Source organism: Cydia fagiglandana, chromosome 17 (assembly GCF_963556715.1).
Source record: "Cydia fagiglandana chromosome 17, ilCydFagi1.1, whole genome shotgun sequence".
Taxonomy (NCBI): domain Eukaryota; kingdom Metazoa; phylum Arthropoda; class Insecta; order Lepidoptera; family Tortricidae; genus Cydia; species Cydia fagiglandana.
The window spans coordinates 8,245,919-8,260,698 of record NC_085948.1 but is presented as its reverse complement, the minus strand read 5'-3'; the positions used below and the strand labels follow the sequence as shown (position 1 = coordinate 8,260,698).

The 14,780-nt window shown below is 37.8% G+C and overlaps 1 protein-coding gene across 1 annotated transcript in view; it reads right to left on the bottom strand.

Annotated features, from left to right (window-relative positions):
- LOC134672403 (dual 3',5'-cyclic-AMP and -GMP phosphodiesterase 11-like) overlaps positions 1-14,780 on the bottom strand; it is a 224,838-nt gene that overhangs the window by 103,178 nt on the left and 106,880 nt on the right. Inside the window, exons 3-4 of the mRNA XM_063530286.1 lie at positions 10,537-10,678; positions 4,323-4,433 (exon numbers count right to left, since the gene is read on the bottom strand). Of these exons, the coding sequence (XP_063386356.1) occupies positions 4,323-4,433; positions 10,537-10,678 (253 nt within the window). The remainder of the gene's footprint in view (positions 1-4,322; positions 4,434-10,536; positions 10,679-14,780) is intronic.

The window sequence follows — 14,780 nt, the reverse complement described above, 5'->3', positions numbered from 1 at the left end:
ATCCAAGTACTGACCACGCCCGACGTTGCTTAACTTCATCACGTTTGCTGTATGGGAACCCCACTTAAATCTTTATTTTATTCTGTTTTTAGTATTTGTTGTTATAGCGGCAACAGAAATACATCATCTGTGAAAATTTCAACTGTCTAGCTATCACGGTTCGTGAGATACAGCCTGGTGACAGACAGACGGACAGACGGACGGACGGACGGACGGACGGACGGACGGACGGACAGCGAAGTCTTAGTAATAGGGTCCCGTTTTACCCTTTGGGTACGGAATCCTAAAAATACTTCTGTCTTGTGCAGTTGTGAATGATGATGATTATCATAAATGCTATAGAAACTGACGCATTTTATTTAACCTTACTCGTCAACTCGAGTTAACTTTGTCAGCGCGATATCAAATGCGAAGTTGATTTCCATGTAAATTCTCATAAGTCGTTAACTATTCATATAGAGTTATGAATGTTATGATACTGTGCCTAGCAGATAGGAGCGAGAATTTTCTTATTCCATATATATTTACGGAAAGTGTGGCCTGGAACGCAATTACAAAAAAGGTAATGTTTGTTTAAATGAATGATTTTTGTGTATGTATGTATATTTAATTTACCATCGCTCACACTGTTAACTGTACATCGGTGGATCTTATGCCTTTTGTAATAAGGTCCACGTTTGTATGTTTGTAAGTTTTAGACGGTCCTTATGAATGTTCTTTGTTTATCATTAAGCCCAAAAGTTTTAATTCAATTAAGAATGAGGTTAATAAGAGTGACAGGCAGAATCTGTTTTACCCATCTCAAACCCAATTCATAAGCGTTGTTAGTTTGATAATAAATTCATGCATCAGTATATTATATTAAAATTACCAAGAGTGAGAGGGTGACATAAGATTGATGGAGGTTACAAGTAGGGTTACCAAAGGGAAAGTCCAAACATGACTGGAAGTAAAACAACGGAGGGGGAAATGCTTTTGCATAATAGTTAGGGAGGCGAGGTAGCTAAATGGCGTAATTCAACGGCGCCGTCGAGACCTATCAAAATCGAAAGATAAAATAATTTCGAAAAGAAAAGCTCGTATGGCAAAAACCATTTTAGCGGTGGGTTTGGTGTGTACGGTTTTTCAAAAATGTTAAAAAACAGTTACTTGGGCATTCTCGAGCGCGTCAGATATTCATACTACGTATGCCCCGAGTGCCTCTGATAACAACGGTATACTAATCTGCCGGTTTGCGTGGTGGGGGTAGGCATATAAAGTAGTCAAAAATGCAAAAAAAAAAAATTACTCGAGCGCGTCAGATTTTCGGAAGGGGTGTTAAGTAGGCCCAAAGGAAGCTTCCTTTAAAAAAACTGACGATTTCGGCGTGACGATAAGTTACGATGAATTTTTGAAAATGCAAAAAAAAATTAGTTTTTTTGAAATACTCGAGCGCCTCAGATTTTCATAGGGGAGGTTTATCTCGGTATCCTGAAAGCATATTTTTTTAATCTGACAAAAATGTTGGTGGGTTCTCTTAATCTGACCGATTTTATGATGCTTCAAGTCAAAAAGTTTTAACTTTGGACAAAAATGTAAAGAGACCTTTTTTTGTGTAAAATAATATTACCTTTTTTGTTTATTTAAACTTTTTTTTTGTAACATGTATCGTTCGCGACTTATATGCCGCAACGCGTTCTTAGGAAGACGAAATGGCTCCTCCACACTTCCGGTCATGCGGAAACCGGCAGATTTTGTATTTTTAGTAAGTTTTAGATTATATTCTTCAAAATAAAAATAAAAAAAATCGCGCTCGAGAATGCCGGATTAACGTTTTTTTTTTACAAGTTCGCGACCCTATAACTCGGCGGCGTCAAGGACTTATCGTCAGATTAGTTAAATTTAGTCTTTAAACACTAAAATCAACCCCCAATATCTTAATCTGACGCGCTCGAGTATTTCAGACTATCCATTTTTTTTTACTAATCTGATCGTCTATCCTAGGCGCGCGTCACTACATATAGAGCTAAATACTTTACAAGGTTGTTCTATTAGGTCTAAGGTATCTCTCATATCTTAAACTGCCACGCTCGAGTATTGCCGAAAATTCCCCTATTCGCCTCCCTAACTATAAGATCAGCGCAAACCTGAAGATTGATGAGAAGTGTCTGGTGCATTTTATTGACGACCCAGCTCGGGAATTCTAATATTTTATCACTTTAAATTATATAAGTTAGGTACCTAAGTAAAGAAGAATATTTGTTTTGGTATGTAGGGACATCTACAAAAATATATACATAGGTACACTGATGTAGCATCCCAAAACATCGCGATATTAAACTTATTGCCTTTAAAATGCATGGTGTTTTCCAACACTTACCCATATCCAGTGATGTGAATATATGTCTACAATATTTATTATGATATTTATGAGACCAACCCCGATTTTGCGTAAACGAACTAATAGGCTAAGCTAACCCATATGAAATATGTGACATTCCACGGCAAAAGGTACCTTATGGCGGCTGGCACTTACGTTGCATAGCGCCGCAATAATATTGGAGCGGCGTTAATAATAGCGTAAGCGCCAACCGCCATAAGGTACCTTTACTTGTAAGACGTCACATATGATCTGATCTACAGCTGCAATGTATACAACTTTTTTTTTTGCGATTTTTGGGTACACTGAACTAGAATTTAAAAATTTAAAAAACACTCCTTATACTCGTACGTTCGATTTAATGTAACATTTTAAAGGTATTTGTGCAGCAATCTATTCTATACGCCTCAAGTGTAAGAGTCTGGATTATGCAAACTATACAAGTATCATAGTAGTGTATTTTTTACGAATAAAATGGGACATATACACCTAAACTCTTCATCGTATTCGCACATTATCATAGATCAAGATCACATCCGAGCCAAGGTTTTGACAGAAATCAAAATGGCACTTGTTAACATGTCACAGTCCCAACGAAAGGTCGCGGCACGGCGGGCTCGAGTATTCGAGGTAATCCCGGGAGGGTCGGAGCTCTATGAGTTTTCTCGACTCGTGAGTTGAATCCAATGACGAGGCTTAGCTTTGCTTATTCCGGGCGGCTATTTATACCTTACTGTGGATTAACCTACTCTGACAAGCCGGATCAGAATCTTTGGTAAAATCGGGTTATAGGGTGAACGAACTTGAGAACAAAATATATATATCTGGTTTGCGTGTTTGCTAGGGTGTGTGTAGGGTTGTATGTATATAGGGTGTATAGGGGTAGTCAGAAAAAATGCACTTACTGAAAGTTTTATCTTTTAAAAAATATCGAACAATAAGTCATTAAGTAGATTTACGCTGTGTAGGCTTTTTTTATTGGAGTTTGGTTTTATGTTTCACCGGGTGGTAATCGGTAGGCTTATATTACAATTGTATTACAATAAGGAGCACGCTACAGTATAATAAGAAGCAAGCAGTAAGCGTAATACTTATACTAACGGTTAATGTCCATAACTTTTACTAGGAAACGTAGGTACACGATAACCTTTTCGTTAGTATCAAGGCTGGCTTATTAGCAACAGTACCTAGTTTCAAGTTACTATTACTCAAAACGTAATTCAAGACCAAAAAAAGTAAGAAAATGTTGCCACTTTTTACTAGCGCGTCTTGTATTTATGTAAAAATAAGTAAATAAAAGTAAGTACTTTTTTTAAATCGTAAGAGTAAAATTACTAATAAATAAATTATCTTAGTGTGATTATTTCTCAAAAGGAATTTACTATTTTACAAACAAATTATTCCAGTGGCAACAATGTCTTACTTTTTTTGGTCTTGAATTACGTTTTGCAGTTTAATTGGACGTTCATGAATTAGATACAGACGGAATTATTGGGTTAAAATAAAATGACAGGGTTTTAAAGCATTTCAACGTAATTTACCATTGAAGTATGTACTAACTTCCATTTAGTTAGTTCTATATTTTGTTCCGCTAACAAGGTGATTGCTGCAAACTTGGTCAGTACAAAATAGCATTTAATACATTCACTGCCCCCGACGCACATGTGCGTTCACTGTCATACAAGTTTGTTCCTAGGTCACGCCCCCTGATGGCAGTGAATGCGTTAAGGTTACACATAATTAATACCCCGTTTTTAATAATAGGTAGGTAAGTAGTGAAAATGTTAATGACCATATACACAATTTTAGTTTGATTTATTTTTCTTTTTAAGTCCGCCTATAGGTACATATAAAATGTATTTTACAGCAAATAAAAGTTTTAAATTAATAATAAAAGTCAAACAAAAGTATTAAAATATGAGTGAGGCGAAGTGATGATCAAAAGAGACGGTATCATACTGACCTGACTGGTGTGGTGGCGCCAGATCCAGCCCGCGACGGCGACGCGAGCTCGGCACTGGGCGGCGTCGCGTGCGACACCAGCCATGCGTCTACCACCTGCCGTGTCGCTTTCCTGCCGAAAAAAAAAGTAGGCCAAGTCGTTATACGTATTAAAAATTAAAGATATCTTATTGTTACGGTTTAACACCCCCTGGCACTGACTAAAATAACCGACTTGGTTTCACATAACATCTCAAAACTTTTTTGTAGTAGAAGAATTGCATTGCAAGACTTGCATCTTTTTACATGTAATGTTTTTGATGGGATCACTTATTTTCCCACCATTTAAAATCTATGCAGCGGTCACGGCCGCAGAAAACACCCGCTTGCTCCGAGTGGATGCCCACTTACGCTCGCAACCACCATTTTAGTTCCCGTTTCAAATAGCATTTCAAACTCATTCTACATCGACGTATGTACCTCGCGTTAAATTTGCGGCCAGGTTTAAGCGGAAAGCTTTCTAAATGGCAGTACTTCATTGTAGGTACACTTTTGTATCTGATGCTACGAGTGAACGCATAAAGTAAATTACAGTGCAGTGCAGCGCTTGGTTGACAGATAAAGACTAACTGTAAACTAGTGCATTCTTGCAAACGTGACACGTGAGCATTGGTAATAGACATTCACATAAACCACAATCACAAAGTTGTAAACAAGCAGTCTCCACCGCTTCGCCTCGGTGCGTTCCAGACGCCGTTGGTTATAACAGTGTAAATTATTAAACAAGAAAATTATCACTGTAATTTCCTTGTCATCGCGTGGATCAAGACAATTCTGAGGAATGAGACAGTTAACGTTTGTTTACCAGACGACATTTCCTTTAAGAACGCAACTGTTCATAATCATAACACATCAGACCATAAGTATCAGTATCTATTTAACTATCTATATAAAGTTTTCTTTGATGTCCTCACACCTAATAGGTTATATAGTTAGTCCTCAGCATGTATTTTAGGATGCCAATCCCTAAGACCTGTTATTCCTTTTTTATGGTCTAAAAATATTTCATAAAATGAATGAAAGCTACTTGTATCAAAAACACACGTCTTATCTGGTAAGTATAAATTCAGTAACACCGTTAACAAGTTACAACAAGTTACGATATGGATAATTTAAAGATATTTGTAAGATAGATATGTCAAATTTGACGTTTCCGCGATTCTGGAGGTCCTCTTGAACGATTTCGACAAGTTATGACTTAGATATCCAAGTCACATCTAGTCGATATCTAATGTCAATCTAGTTGATCTCTATATCGTCTCTAGATCTTGTGATTATCTCGTTTCCCGAATACGCGTGTAAGTATCTACTTTTATATACGACCCGTAGTAAGACGCAAGTAACACATACTTCACAAAACTAAAATAACTTGGAACTTGTAAACACCAACCGCCTTCACCGTATACAGTACACGGGCTGAAGCGCACCCTGTGGCGCCTACAACATAAAGGCCTGTGCACACCGGCTACGTGTGCGTGACGTATGCGTGTGCGTGACGTATACGTGCGCGTGCGGCGTTGTAGTATACAGAACCTTTATGAGAGACGGCACACTGCTTGCGTGACGTGTGCATGTGCGGCTCCAACATTTTAGCGCACCCGCACGTGCACGTCACGCACACGCAAGCCGGTGTGCACAGGCCTTAAAATGTTTAGTAATTTAAGGAAATGAGCTTAAAATAAACTTAACCGTATCTGAGCAGAACGGGAGATTAAGAAGTTGGCCGAAAACTGTAGGAACTGGCAAATCAAGTTGGTGAACTTAGGAGCTAACGAGTGCGGAGTTCCAAACTCAATACTGGTACAAGTACGGCACTCAAGTTAAATATTAACTTTAACAAGCTACGACACGCCTCCACTGCTCTATAGGAGCCTAATGATGCTCACTAAAGTGTTGAAGTTTGAAGAAACGGCTGCGAAATGAAAATTTTGGTCCTACGAAACATCACAACATGACAACATTCTTATTTCCATTTGTATTACAGAGATTTCTAAATATGTGCTGGCATATTAGCTAGGTAAGGTGTTCAAAATAGAACATTATTAAGAAACTTTAAAATAAAGAGGCGAGAAAGAGAATATTAACTAACTTCCACCTTTGAACTCGGTTATAACAATCGATTTTGTAAAGTTTGTATTTGTTTGAAAGTTTTACACGTTCTCTGTCCATGAACACTTTATAATTGGTATTTAGAGGAACAGATTAATGTGTTAAACTACCTCAGAAGCATCATATTTCGTATAAGTTTAAATAGCTCCAGTGATGAAGCGACTACAAACATTTATGATGCTCTTTATTATATAGATAGCTACAATACTTATATTTTTACTAGTATTTCATCAAATCAATATTCGCCGAAGTCTGATGCCTTTACATAAACAAACTGTAACTACGTGCTACGTCAGAAAGGCTTGAGATCTCATTACGGCATGGCCTACTTCTGAACGTTCGGCTGCGGTCGAGAATCGCGTGAGGACGTTATACCATTGGGGAATGAAGCATCCTCCAATTAAACGCAATGTTCAATTGTTCACCATTCTAGCGCCAAAACCTCGTTCTTGTTCCTTATACAGGATCATATGAACCTTAAACAGGAAAGTATCGACGTATATAAATTACTTACGACGTATACAAGGTAATTCACGAAAGCTGGCGTGAATTTTATACCATAATTATTTTGATTTCATTGCAAATCTCGCGCTCCTATGAATCATCATAGGTAGGATCCTAAAAAAAATATTTTAATATGCAACGGCTATTCAATTGACGCTAAATGAGCAGCAATACATGATATGAATTATATTTCTAATGAAGACAACTCTTGTTACTTTCATTAGACATAATTCGAAAACTACATTCATTCACGAACTATTCAAATTACAACCAACGCAATTCTCTCATTCCACCAAAATTACGCGCCATTAAATGAACGTGGGTGGACATTTACATATAGCTAATTGAAGTAATTGATTGGCCATTCATTACGCTTGTGCACGTTAAGTTTGATTTATCGAATCACTCATTGCTATTGCAACTGAATGGCACTTGTTACGCAATGCAATTGGGTAAGGCTTTCCGGTTGATAAACAAAAAAAAAACAGTAAATGCTCAATGTACCTCTCATCCATTTGACGTATAAGCCCACTATCAACACTACAGCTCAAGAAGATCCATGTTAAAAAAAGCGGCTGGGGGCTGGGGGCATGTAAAAGTCTCCATCAGATATTAGGTATATCGGAACGGCCAAGGTGTTCACAATATCTGAACACGCACTTTAACGCTGACAATAGAGGCGTGTTCATATACTTGTGAGCGCCTTTGCCGCTCCGATATATCTGATGGCGACTGTACATTAATTTTTGTTTCATATTTACGCCTTTATAAATGTAGATGTCCCAAGAACAATAATGTCGTACCAACTAACAGTAATAAAACTCATAAGGCGATTCTGTTGATTTATGGATCCGTAGTGTCACTGCCTTCGTAGATGCCTTTATTTTTCGTGCCAGTGTTTTAACAAACCTGGAAGAATCAAAAGTACGCGAAGATAGTATTTTATACAATCGTGATATAATTAATAGAGAGATTTTCAATCTCGTACCTCACTTAGGCAACTCAGGAATGACTTGAGTCTTGTAGATAGGACTGAGTGTATTAAATATTTATTGGTCAGAAAATCTGTAACGGTTTTTTCCGTGCAACCTCGCAGCCAATTGTGCAGCGAGCTCTGAATCCGCAGTTGCAGTCTTGTGGGATTACCGCATATGCCGTTTAATGATGACATGGCGCGGCCAATATGTATGTGCATGTAATGAACGGCTTAACCCACAGTCGTACGGCTTGCGATAGGCTTATCGACGTTGTTGGCGGACAACGCTTTACACAACGTTTATGATTAACCCTACCGTGGACAGTTGCAACATCCTACTTACTATTAGATAGGTATATAGTAGAGACCCACCCTGGCTTCGCACGCGTTAACAAATTTTACCCCTAAACCTTCCTCAAGAATCACTCTATTGATAGGTTTTGAGTTCATCAACATACAAACAGACGCAGCGGGGGACTTTGTTTTATAAGATGTAGTGATGTTATTTTAACTCCCCATCGGCTCACAATTCACACAAATTTTCTCAAGGTTTTGTACACGTTGGGTTTTGTACTTGTATTTTCTTTTTTTATTAAATAAATAAATAAAAAAACACCATTTGCCAGAATAGGTCCTCATTAAAAAGAATTAACCTTTCTGAAATACAGAAACGCATCGTAAAATTACAAGTATGTGCCGATTGTGGTGCTTAAATAATTTTTTTAATCAATAAGAATGACTATAACTCTTGAAAATATACGGTCAAATCTAAAGTGTAACTCAAGAAGACCAGTCACTTCATACCCTTATAAACAAGTCTTTGATTTAATTACCTACTTAACATGGCAAAAGTAATCTTATTTGAAACATCCATGAAACATTTCATGTTTACGATTCGCCCCCGAGTCCTGAACTAACAACGATCGTATGATGTTTCAGCGAAAGCCAAAGTTTACACTGGTAAACCTGCAACACGGCAACAATGCAAAGTTATGTCTGCTTATCGAGTTTTAATGAGTTTTGGGAGCCCGTGTGCTTAGTATGCAAGCGATGGAAGCTCCATTATGCTTGTAGGTCACTACTCCATCTGGGCTATAACCGCGAAAATCGAAGTTCGCAAATTGCGGTGATTTTTCTCTGTCACTCTAATTACGCCTTCGTTGGAGTAAATGAGAAAGATCCCCGCAATTTGCGAATTACGGTTTTCGCGGTAGCCGCTCTGGATAGAAGTGATGCAACTTGAAAATCACTAAACCCTTATTATGTGATTACGAATCACATTGGAAATGTATTAAAAAATGTAGCTTGTATTGGAGCTATATCAAAGACAATTTGATATAGAGGAAGTAGGCCATGGCGCCGTCGCTCGAAAAGATGGCATACCTTTGGCCTATCCTCGACTAGATGGCGATACTTTTTGACATTTAACAAATTTAACACATATCAGTGAAAAAATAAGCATCAAAGTCAAATGGCGTTCTAAAAGTGTATCATTGGTGTCGAAAGATGGCAGTAAATATACTGACTACATAATTTACTTTGACAATATTCCTCTAGTCTAAATTATCTTTGGCCATCATATGCAGCTTCTACTAAAACTGATGTAACTGTATTATCTCATGTTATCTCTGAGGTTAAGTCAAGGTCAGCGTTTATGAGGACATGGTCAATATCAATTTACAAGGACTTAGTGACCTTATTTTACAGGAAGCATTCTGTCTATTACACTTGAATGGGTGGCCCACTTTTTAATAAATGTACCAATATGAAATTTTAAAGTAATAAATATTTAAAGTAACATGTAGCCAATATCGGTACAGTATTTAATTAACCTACGCTCATGCTAGCCAATCGTGTTAAGACATGTTCAATATTGGCAAACATAGCGGACACATCTTGTCCATCACACTGACATGACAAGTCTAATAAATAGGCCGAATAATTCTCCCACGATAAATCAATAATATATTATAACATTTAAGGTATAAACGATGCCTTTCAATTACTTTACAACCAGCGAAACCTCTCCAAAAACATATCTATTATATACGAGTAGAATACAATTTATTTTAGAAATTCTGCACTTTCTCAATTCTATAAGAGGAGCCGTCGCATTGTTGTCCAGAAATGGCAAATAAATTTCCCTACTATCGACTTTTTACTTCATTCAAGTATTGAAGCTTGTTGTTGATATCACTTTATACCGTCAATACTGTGACTTTACGAAACATTAACTACAACGTCAATCTCAGATCCTAAACTAGAGCTGCCTGCCTACATTTTCTCTGTCAGTCATTAGATTTATAGGCATATAGTAGCTAATGAAGTAATAATGCACAAACTCCTTCGTCCAGCCAGGCAGGCCATGCAAGGCTGCGGGCATCCTCATCCCCTGGAACTGTAATGGTGCCACAAACTCAGCTGAAAGAGAATTTCTCCATCATAGTATAGTATCAGGCGAAACGACCTGGACTCATTCTGTGGCGACTGGCGGGAGCCGTGAGGAGTGGCGAAAGACAGGGGAGGCCTTTGCCCAGCAGTGGTACACAATATAGGCTACTAAAAAAAAGTATAGTATCAAACCAACCTTAAGAAGTAATCATGCACAAACTCCTGATTCTCGTCCAGCCAGGCCTCAGTGCGCGCGCATTCCGCATCATAGCAGGTGGCCGCGGGCACACCGCCGCCCGCGCCACCTGCCGGCTCCTCTATGCTGCGCAACTGTAGACCTGGAACAATGGAAACCATAGTTTAGTTTTTGAACATGAACAATTCAATTACGCAAAACTCTGCGTATGAGACGTTACTAGCATACTCACAGGGCCTACCGCGAAACACGAAAATCGACAATTCGATTTCTGCCTCTCTCAATCTTACTTATTCGATCCATAGAGAGGCAGATAACGAAATTTCGATTTTCGCGTTTCGTAAACAAACCGCCTTGATGCATCAATTTCATAGTAAAAACCTGTCAATAACTGTTTAAGGCCTAGTAGGTATAAGTTACTCTATGGTTTACTGGGTGCACCAGTGCTGCACTCTGGCAGCAGATGAACATTGCAGTAACACTCCCTATTCCATCTTTGCAGACGAAGATTGGCCACTGCAGTCACATGCACGAGCGGGCGAGGCATAGTTTCCGCACTTAAGGAATATTTTGCAATCACTGTGGTCGAAATCGGCTAGGATAAGAGAGAGAATATGGCTCCATCGATACAGTCGATGATTCAGTCTACGTCAAAGTGTATCCACGTGGAGTCGAAACAATATTTTAGGTTGTACATAAATTTTACCCAGTGTACGGTAATATACAAACATTAATATATTCAACGATAAATTATGGCCTCTAGGGCCCTAGCCAGACACGGTTAGGGTAGAGTTAATGTCAAAAGTGCAATAAATTAAACCCGAAAGACGTAAACGAATTAAAGACAAATAGGTACCTATCACAAATCCATTTCGTTCATTTCGTTAAAAATTCTCAGTTTCACTCAGAAGGTAAATGGTGGCTTTAGAATAAAAGCTCTTATATGTTGGATATATGTAAATATTACTGAGTAAATTAAACTGTAACATGTTTTGTTACATCTTCCAATGCCTACATAATATTATGTTGTAAGAATTTAAGATCGAATAAAAAACATCCCTTTTATAAAATACAATCAACAGCAATGAATATAAAAACATAAGCGATGAAAAGCAGGTTATGTAGAAATAATTAATGATCACATTGCATGATATTGATATGACTCAAATCAACAAATGCATTAGCACAAACGCTGATTAAGCAATCCATATTTTTACACGACTTACATCTAAAATGTAGGTATATCGTATGTACCTAATTTTTCCCACCAATCACAACATGAAAATAATTTTCCAGCCATAAAATTTGCAATATTCCGACTCAACACAATTACCTACAGAAAATATTGAGAAAATGACATTCTTTCGTGTCCTGTCTATGTCACCGTCAAATTAGAAAATCAAGGTGGCAACGAACCTATTTAGACATATTTGTAACCTTATTATCACGAATTGTAGAGTAAATAGGTTAAATGGACCTATTGTCGGCACCTAGCTACTTGTTGGCAATCACAGTGAGGCTTTAACAAGCCATTCATAGAGGTAGACGTAATTATTGGAAAATGCAACCGTACGAGTATAAGGCAATGGCAAGATTGGCTCCCGCAAGTGGTAATTTGAGTACAAGTGGTAAATTTTTAATGCATAGTGCCACAGAATAAACAATAGTACTAGGTACAGAAGACTCACTCTCTAACAAAACACGTCTGTTACGATCAAAACAGGTATGTCCGCTAGGTGGCGACAGCGCCACGCGCGGCTTATGGCTAGCCACCAAAATTGGTGTGGAACGGATGTATTTTAGCTACCTGTAGCAAAGCGACGAAATCGCGGAGTGAGCCACGCCTTATAGTGCTAAGTTATAGCCCAATAAATACTCAATATTAGGTATTTAAAGCAGTTTCTAGAGGAAAACTAGTGTGAAGCTAACAACTCCGCGAACTTGGACGAAAACGCGTGTTTTCCTCGAACAAGTTCCAACTGCCAAGAGCGAAGTCCAAGTTAGCTGTGGTTAGTTATTTCCGTCGTTTTACAATATACTAAACTTGTATTAACTTCATTTTCTTTGAAAACTACTAAAATTTATTCTTATCTATGTTCCTATTACTATCATTGACATCATAGATGTAAGTAAATTGAGGTAGATATGGTACCAGGCGCACGATCGTGAGCCATTAAATATAGGTTCCGGAACCTTTGATTGACATATATGTATATCTAGGGACTGGCTGTAGGGGCAATAATAATGAGGCATGACAGGGGCCTGTACAGCGGTGTGAAACCGCTACAACGCGATTGGTTGATGAGTTCGCATCACGCGCGCGATTGGTTGATGAGTTCGCATCACGCGCGCGATTGGTTGATAAGTTCGCATCACGCGCGCGATTGATTGAAGAGTTCGCATCACGTGCGCGATTGGTTGATGAGTTCGCATCACGCGCGCGATTGATTGAAGAGTACGCATTACGCGCGCTATTGGTCGCAACTAGTTGCGTTGGACTGCACGATTGGCCGGAATTCGTGAGTAACACCGCTGAACTAATACCATTTTAAGTGCCCCATTAGCCCGTCCTTAGATATTATACGTCAATGATTACTATAGTTTGTCAAAGGACTGTCTCATTTCAAACATAGACAGAGATAATCATACTATTTTAATCTTACACTAGTACTAACACCCAAAAGAAAAGGAGAAGTAGTTCTTTGTTCTTATTTATTGACAAATTGGTTTGACCAACTATATGATCTATGATTATTTTTATTCGTTTTTTAATTATTAGTTGTCTGAAAGAGTCGCTCTTTTGCGATAAGGCCTACTGTTTAACTCTGTCTATATGTATCTATTGTGTTTCTTTTTAAATTTATTTTGAGCTTGTACAATAAGGAGGATTTATATTATATTTTTTCATTAACACTATTAGAGTGTCGTATGCAAAGAATATAATACTCACTAGGAGAAGAACGATAACTCCATACAAAAAAATGTCCCCTTCAAAAGTTCGTTTATACTACTAGCGCTCGGTAGGATACCATTGTAATTAGAATTGACAACCCGTTTAGCCTAGCGCCCCTAGCGGGTATTGGCAGTAATCCAGTTCAGGAAGCTAATGGTCCTGGGTTCGAATCCCGGAGAGGGAATTTCTTTTTGTATTATTTTATTTTTTGTTGGGGTCAGGTTTTTAAGAGCCCATCAACGCCACTGCTGAATACATTAAACTAATTTTTATGTTACTGGATTCGTCAACCTACCCGTTCAAAACTAAAGCGGCCGTTTTTGTTTTGAGCTCATAGATTGACGAATCCAGCATAAAAACTAGTTTGATGTATTCAAAAGGTACTTAAATACACAATACAGTCAGTAGCTGCCACTTTTTTAAATACCTGTAAAATTTAAATTTAACTTAAATAATCACGATTATTTATTTTAGCAGTGGTGCTAGTGTGCACGTTGTTGGGCTCTTAAATTAGCATATCTCAAATAAATAAAGAAATACGTTATAAGATAATGATTAGGTACTATATTTAAAAATTCGTCAAATATAAAAGGTTACAAAAAGTTACGTATTATTAAGATATAAATATTTTCATTCCTATTAGGATTAGTGTATATATGTTAGGAGCAATACATATGAATACATACATTGATATGGCAAATGGTTACAAGCTGTTATTACATCTATCCGGTTATCGGACATTTCTGCTCCACAGCTCCACGCAGCGTTCTTGGTCACCGGAAAACTAGTCTGTATATGCAGCAGATACGTGCCCTTTGAGCTTTTTCCAAGAAATCATATGACGGGCCAGGATTATATTATTATCTCACGCTCAAGCCATGATTCACTTTCTAAAACAAAATAGTCACAAATTAAACAATATAATCTAACTTCCTAATTACTAACGTCGCTAATTCCTAAGGTCTAAATTTACCAGCTTACTCATAAACAATGAGAGGTTTTACATCTATGATGAATTTAGATTATAATTTCGGACGCGATATAGCGTCCGCGGGACTTACGGGGATAGTAAGATTAAATAATTATATTTGAATTTGGTAATTAGTACGCTCATTTTTATTTAAAGACTGATATATTTCTTACCTTGAAATTATCGCTGTTTCTGGTTTACTACAACGGTTTCCACACACACATTAGGGCTTTTCATAATCCGGATAAGAATTGTTGATGAAGTCGCCATTGCCGGATACATAATACAGCAAGGAAGGAAGAGCGACAACGGTTTAAATTT